Here is an 8,123-nt window from a genome sequence, read left to right as displayed (position 1 = left end):
AGTATACACTGTGTGCATACATTATTTTATTGTGTTTGCACCACTCCCTATCCCTTTGATGCTATCTCCTTTGGCGTTACAACAAACAGTGTTTTGAAAGCAGGTTGACCCAACAATAATTTGTATTTATCCAAACACCCGAAACCTAACGCTATCCTTAGGGGCTTCATTTAAACTGGCATGACCCTGTCTCATTGCTATCTGGAGCATTTAACACACCTTGTACCAGCACTAATATTCTAAATGTATACAGAATACAGTCTCATTTCACACAACTTGTCCTCTCACTGTCATCTATCTCAGGTAATTTGTATAACAGATTATAATTTGTATAACCAGCCATAATCCCTTGTGTGCGTGACACAGTTTACTTTATTCCCTAAGCAACAATTTGTAGAAGCATGTTGCAAATTTAGGCTAAAATAACAGGTGCATACTTGATTGAAATTGATCATTTTTTTCCACCTGCAATTTGTCACTTCCCATGATATTTAATATTATATTTTTTAATCCTCTAAATTATGAAAAATAAATTGGAATCCAGAAATCTAAATTTTTCCATCCTTCAACTCAGTAACTCCATCTTAGTTCCCATTGTTATACGCTCTGTCCTACGTACCTGGTTGGCTTAGTTATGCAGAGACAAAGAAAAATGTAAAGAATGTTTCTGATTTTACTTCCTCGTTTGCCTTGTAAGACCTGGCTGTGCCTGGACTAAACTGAATTGTGAATTAATTCGCTACATCCTTTATATCGTTTTAAAGGAAGGAACACGTCACAGGAAAACAAAAAGGGTAACAGAAGTTATAGTGTATTTTCATTACTTAGAAGTGAGAGTTACACTTTCAAATTAAAGTTTTTTTCTCACTACAAGCACTGCATAATTACACACAATTCTTCAGTTTTGATGTTTGTTTAAACAGGTTCCTTTTCATCTCCAATTTGACCTTGTCATTACTTATTTGTAAGATAATTTTACTTGTTTTTCACTGCCTACTTTGTTGGTGTCTTATAAACGAAACTAATGTCCTAAATACAAGTGGTAGATTATATGAGTAAACATGTTACTAAACAATATATTTTACATAATGACTAGCTTAACAACTTCAACATGCAGACCATTGTTATACCTTGGCTTCTTCTGCATATGCTCCTAATCCCTGCTAGGGTTTTTTGTTTTTTTACTAAACTCAATGTACTAAATTATAATATGAATTGTAAAATGTAAGGTAAAATAGCCAACCTCTGAGACTAGATCAGTTAAAGTTGATGTAATGGTCATGACAAACTATGGATCAAATAATGTAATGTAAGTGTGTTACTAAATCTTAAACATGAGTACTTAACATGTATCCAATCATATATTATAGACCATGGTATACATTCTTTTTTTGGAGGAGGGGTGCCACGTGCCACATTTGTCATTTATGTGATATATTATTTACAAAAAACAAGGAAAAACTGTACTCCAGGGACTTAGTTTTACAAAATATAACGTTTTAGCTCTCAACTCACGAAAGCTCTCAGTTGGGAGCCGAAACGTCGACATTTTATTGGAACGTAAATAAAAGCTAAGTTTTATATTTTGTCATACTAAGTCCCTGGAGTGTGGTTTGTACTTGTTTTTTGTACATTTTTTGCCAAACCTTTATCAAGCTTTATTGGTTATAACCAGGAGTGCAGGTTTTTGGACTTTATGTATATTTATGTTATAAAGTAAAGTTCTGTGGGATATCTTGGCTCTACAGAACAATAATATTAACATAACATATATAAATAATTTGACATCACTATTTGCCATACCATAAATCCATGTAAATTATAAAAAGAGTTTAAAATACTAAAATGAAAATCTTTCTTTCTTTCTCTTTTTATTACTTTCCTTTTCCTCCCATCTGTGATCCTGCAAAGAAAAAAAAAAACTGATTTAGACATTTATTTTCTGTCAACCATCCTCCCTCCCCCACTCCCCAAACCCCTCCAAGACAATGGGTAATATATCAGTGACAAGAGTCACACATTGTCCCTATCTTCATTCAGTGTGACAGAGCAAATCATTTTCCCATTAAAGTAATCTATGCAAAAGATAAACGTTTAGCTGCAAGACCTGCACTGCAAAATGACACATCTAACCTGATCAGCATGTTCCAAGACACTTAATCAGATGGAGGCAGGTTTTAAACAAGCATGTCCCTTTAAACATATTCCAAATGGTTCTAAAAATAAATAAATAAAAGAGCAACTAGCAAGTGCTAAGTGCAGAGTAACCGCCCAGCACAGATTAATGGGTTTGTCACTAATCCCTATGTGCACTACCCATGACAAACTATGGATGAAAGAAAAGGGAGGGGGTTACCCAATGCCCTCCCCCATGGTTGATGATTGACAGTTGAGAATAAGAATTATTATAAGGACTTGTTACAATTCATCCTCTTCCAAGCCGGCAACCAATCAGAGCTCTGCAGGGCGTAGACTGTAAAGTCAGAGCTCAGTGTATTTGGATTCACAAGGGCTGGGAGCCCAGTAGCTGCTCCTTGTTATATGAGGTGAAGCTCTGCTATGGGAGAGTAAGTTAGGGATACCCCCCTACCCTGACTACTGCAGAATTAGCCCCCATGGCTAGAAGAAGGAATCTATAAGTATTTTCTTCCACCGCTGCAGGGATAATCCACAGAGGTAAAAACCTTATTCATTCTCTCTTAAAAAAAAAAAAAAAAAAAAAAAAAGAAGCTGTTTCCTTTTGATCTATTTTGTATCAGATCTGAGCATAAGTTTCATGAAGAATTGCTACAGTTTAACCTTTGGAGGTGCGTAGCTTAGAACGTGGCTGTTCGTTTCTGTATAGATATCAGATGTCTGTGTTAAGTTTCATTGGAGAATTGCTAAAAATACAAATTGCTGGAGGTTAACAGAGTCATACAGACAAAGGAGACATTTGCTTTTGGGATGCCTTTAAGATTGTGTTGAGCTGCAGGAGATGAGGGGTTAATGTCAAATATCCCAAGCACACAGCATTTTACACTTATCATCCAAGAGAACACAGGGCTTACCTTGTGTATAGTACATACATAATCTCATTTGTTTTCTAATCATGCTTTGCTATTAGGCTTAGGGGCATGAGGCATGATACAACATGCATTGCTTTCATTAAAAGGAATCCTAGGGAAATTAAACAGTTTGACTGGAAGCCTAAAAAGATATAAATATATCGTCCCTTGTATGTAAATATGCAGAGTTTATAGTCCTTACTGGAATATATATTGCAACACACACACACACACACACACACACACACACACACACACACACACACACACACACACACACACACACACACACACACACACACACACACACACACACACACACACTCTCTCTCTCTCTCTCTTTTACTCTCTCTCTCTCTCTCTCTCTTCTAATCTAAAATGCATGAGACTGCATGGAGTGTGGGCATATCTTTAAATAATATCACCACTAGGCACGCATAGATATATATTGAAACAGCATATTTTATATTGTTGATGTACACAGATAACACAGAAAACCCAGCATACAATATACCAGGTTTATGGAGACACAGCATATTACACCATGTGCATGCAGATAGTGAATACAAAATGCATGACAATATTGCACAAATAGATGCAAACAGAGACCCAGGTCTAGCGTGTGCCATGCACTTGCATATATAGAGCAGATTACACCAGACTGTATCTGAAGCCCCCAGTACCATGTGTAGGAATATATTTAGCAGACAATATAGTGTGTGCACACCAAGGCTGATCACTCCATGTAGATTCATGAAAATCTATGCAAAGTAAAATTCAGCTAGATTGCACATAGAGTGTGCTATTTTTTTTTGGATAGCAAGAACATAATTAGTCATCCTATTTAAATGAATGAAATATGCAAAGCAAATCACACTGTTGGAATTGCCATAGTAAATACCTCTGTGTGAATGCACACAGTATATGATGCCATGTGCAAGGCTGTATGTACATCACATCAGCCCATGTATATCTACAGAGGATATGTGCCAGTGGGTATGCATGTAAATAATAGACTCAGCATGACACCCCTGGGCTTGTGGTCATTGTATGTGGTATGGCCAGGCTCCCATTATACTGCACTGCACATTGTCTGCTGTAGGAACAGAGAAAGTTATAATAAAATAAATGGAGCCCCCAAGTGACAGGCAGGGTATGAGGGATATGAATGCAATGACCCTTAGCAGATTAACACTTCCAAATCTCAGTGTAAAAGGCTTATGTTGGATTTTTACTGACACAAAGCAGGTCGTACAGGCTGGGTTGGAGAGGAACTGGTGCTGCAGCCTCATTCTATAACTGGAATAGAAAGTCATGTCATAGGAGGGTGCAGGGAAATGGGATATTTCAACAGATCTCCCTAAGGGCCTGTTTAACCCTTTATCTGCCAAAGATGTTTATCTACAAGGGAATGAGATAAAATAAAATGCCATGTTTGTTTATTTGTATTCTTGCTGATGGTATATCCAAGTAGTTAGCTGCCAGTGATATTTTGTTCTTCATTAACTAGCTCTCTTCGATTAACTCTTTGAGTGACAGGGGGTTTGCCCTCCTCCTGGAAAAGCAATAAGTTGTGCATACAAAGGGTTAATTCCATTCCAATCTCCATGTTTGTACTGCCATGGTCCTTTGAGTGACAACACTTTAGCATATATGTTAACACGGAAATATGTCCACTTTATATTCTTTTTACTTTAATGTTCCTGGCTCTGGCAAATAATTGGTTAAATTGTGACGCTGTTTCTTTCCATTCGTTTTTCTACTGCTGTGATAAACCAGGTTTGTTTTTCCTATAGTCACCAGGTAAATGACACCATTTGAGTTGTATTTGGTGTATTTGTCCCCTATGGTAACAACAATCTTAAAGTGACAACCTAGTTATTGCTTCTCGAGCACATTAACACCGTCTAGCTGTGAATTGGTTAAAAAGTATATTAGTGCTTCTTCTGACATAGAGAGGGCCTAACCCCTAGCAACAAATGGGTTAAAGCCTTTCATGAATCTCTGGGTGCACACACTGGCAGTGAACGGGTAAATGCTAAATTATATTCATTTTCCCTTACCGCATTAACTGTGTGAGGACCACAGCTAGCAGTTTAGTGTACAACATCACATTTTTTCATAATAATAGCTAAGTGCAGTGAATGGGTTAATAGTAAATTCTACCTCATGTTTTTGTTCCAATGATCATAGCCCTCTGAGTGTCACATTGAAGACACTGTTAGTGCCAATGTATTAATCTCCTCCATGATTTATTTTCCCATGATAATACCCAACTGAGTGTCTCTGGCTGGCAGTGAATGGGTTGCTAAAGTTGTAGATTATCATTGCATTTTACTCTGTGCCTGATCACTTAGGTTTAGACCGCTTCACTGCTTCAGTTGGCAGTGAATAGGTTAATAGTTAAAATGTTTGCCTGTCAATTGTGGTTCTACCCTCTCAGATTATATCATGGATTTGTCTATACCATGCTCCATGATTCTCTGATCATACTTCTCTGTGTCCCAACTGGCAGTGAAGGGGTTACTGTAGAATGTTTCCCATGATTCTAGCCCTCTTATGTCCCCAGCTAGCAGTGAACGGGTTAATGTAGCATACTTCACATGGTTCTAGCCCTCTCAGGTCCCCAGCTGGCAATAAGAGGGTTACTGTATTCTATTTCTCATGGTTCTAGCCCTCTCAGGTCCCTAGCAGGTAGTGAATGGGTTAATGTAGAATAGTTCCCATAGTTCTAGCCTCTCAGATTTCCAGCTGGCAGTGAATGACCTCTGTCCCTTGCTGTGCCCTCTCTATGCTCTCCGTGTGAGGTCCATGCCCTGTGTTCAGTCTCATGAAGTCTCAGGCTGTTTATCGGGGTGACTGATGTTGGTGACTGATGTTGGGTCTCTGTTTCTCCGCAGATCTGGCGTCCCTGCTGACCTCGCCTTGTCCTGTCATTGATGGGAAATCAACTGGATCGCATCACCCACCTGAATTACAGCGAGCTGCCGACAGGAGACCCCTCCGGGATCGAGAAGGACGAGCTGCGGGTCGGGGTGGCTTACTTCTTCTCAGATGAGGATGAGGAGCTGGACGATAGGGGGCAGTGTGAGCGCTACACGGTGAGGGACAGCAGTCCTGGCCAGGGAGAGGGACACCTTCTACTCAACGAGATCGAGTTCTCAGCCTACAGCTGCCACGAATGTATCTTCTCCAAGATCAGGGGCCACCAGGACCTCAGCGTCTATCCCATGCAAGGCTTGCTAGCCTACTGCAAGCCAGGAGACCTCCTGGAGCTGCTCTTTCTGTGCCCAGCAGCAGACCACCCTCCTCCACCATCTCCTCACTGGGCAGTTTATGTTGGCCAAGGTCAGATTATTCACTTACACCGCGGGGAAATCCGCAAAGACAGCGTGTTCGACGTCGGTGGAGGCTGCATGGGCAGGGTGGTGAATAGCTGGTACCGGTACAGGCCACTGACCTCTGAACTGGTCCTCCAGAACGCATGTGGACACCTTGGCTTGAGGAGTGATGAGATCTGCTGGACTAACTCTGAGAGCTTTGCAGCATGGTGCAGGTTTGGCAACAGGGAATTTAAGGCAGGTGGGGAGGTCCAGTCTGAGGACCTGCAGTACTTCCTGAAGCTCCACCTGGAGGAGAACAATGTCCACACCTTGAGTTTTCCTAGCCTGGAGGACCTAATAAGGGAGAAGAGAAGGGTGGACGCTGGTGGCAAATTGAGAGTCCTGAAAGAGCTCTCCATGGTAGAGGAGAAAGAGTAAGGAGGGCAGAGGGTTGAAACATCTTCCTAATTTTCCAAACAGGCTGCACCTTTTAGACTCATTTTTAAGGATCATGTCAACATTCCTGAAACCAGCATTACACCATAGCCACTGTTTGATTTGGCTTTTTAAACATGGTATCAAAACAAAAACAACACAAAAAACCCACAAAAAAGCACCCACAAAAAAAGCAACAACAAATGTCGAGTATGTTGGCTGTAGTGTTGATGTCTTTATTGAGCATTTAGCAACATGCTAAATAAAATTTCAAATTGAAATTTGTATTTTCATGGCTTTACTCCATGATCGTTTATCCACAGAGGCCAATAAATTGGATTTCTCTATTTGATTATTTAGTGTTGCTTTCTGCTGTCTTATTTGTCTTGTTTAAAAAAAAAAAAAAAAAATACCAAAAAACAAAAACAACAACAACATATTTTTTATTAAATCACCTTTGTCCTTACTGCTTTTATATGGCACAAAATATTATTGCCTTTGTTTGGCAAGACTTGTACTTCTTGTTACAATTTGATTTTCTTTTTTTTTCTACAGTTAATTTGTATTTTGCTCTCCCACAACATCATTTGAAATGGATCTACATTCCTTCTACTGCAAGCACAACCAATGTGCTTTATGAAATTGAATACATGTTTTCTTTGCTATTTTAATTTTAACTACTGAAATAAATACTTTCTAAAAGGTACTATCTTCTTTAGCTGACAGATCATTGCTATTTAGTGGTCTGTTGGAAGTATATGTTGCAGATATGCCAGGATGCACTGCCCTTTTACTATTGAATCACAAGTAGTGTTGAAACATCTAAACTAAAACAAATGATTCATTCTATTGGGAAAATGCTGTTAATAATCATGTATGGCAGGATTACAGTGTGCCAACTGCTTGCTACAATTAAGATTTAGATAGGCACTATGTACACTGCCTATATATAGGAAATAGTCCCATTAAACAGTTTTTTTTTTCCCTGTTAATTAATTCCATAAGGTTAGAACAACATAGCATAAATGAAAACAATATCTGTTTTGGGTAGCGAGGCACTGTTTCTTTAATTATTGCGTGCTGCTTTAGCTAGTTGTTCATTTTCAGTGAGTGGGGGCTTATTTAATACACTGTGAATTTGTGTGAATTGGAATAAAACAAATAAATTGCAATGTTAAGGCTAAACTAGCCAAGCTTTTAATTTAGCTGAATTTGATTTACTATTTTAGCCTGAAGTTTGCAATTCGGATTTTAATGTATAGAGAACTGGGCTGTATTGGCGAAATGATAAAGGGATTGTCCAATGTAGTGCCAAATA

General features: G+C 39.0%; 1 protein-coding gene across 1 annotated transcript; it reads left to right on the top strand.

The window, feature by feature from the left end:
• Positions 1-2,519: 2,519 nt before the first annotated feature.
• On the top strand, positions 2,520-7,160 carry LRATD1 (LRAT domain containing 1). The gene is made up of 2 exons (XM_063440871.1): positions 2,520-2,676; positions 5,948-7,160. Exon 2 carries the CDS (start codon positions 5,987-5,989, stop codon positions 6,806-6,808), a length of 822 nt encoding a protein of 273 aa, XP_063296941.1. The 5' UTR covers positions 2,520-2,676; positions 5,948-5,986; the 3' UTR covers positions 6,809-7,160.
• The last annotated feature ends 963 nt before the right edge of the window (positions 7,161-8,123 follow it).

Source organism: Pelobates fuscus, chromosome 2 (genome assembly GCF_036172605.1).
Source record: "Pelobates fuscus isolate aPelFus1 chromosome 2, aPelFus1.pri, whole genome shotgun sequence".
Lineage (NCBI taxonomy): Eukaryota > Metazoa > Chordata > Amphibia > Anura > Pelobatidae > Pelobates > Pelobates fuscus.
The sequence above is the reverse complement of the archived record's forward strand: the minus strand, read 5'-3'. Positions and strand labels throughout refer to the sequence as shown.

Bases quoted from the DNA above. Each gene is read 5' to 3' on its own strand.
- LRATD1 (XM_063440871.1), top strand. From the start codon at position 5,987: ATGGGAAATCAACTGGATCGCATCACCCACCTGAATTACAGCGAGCTG.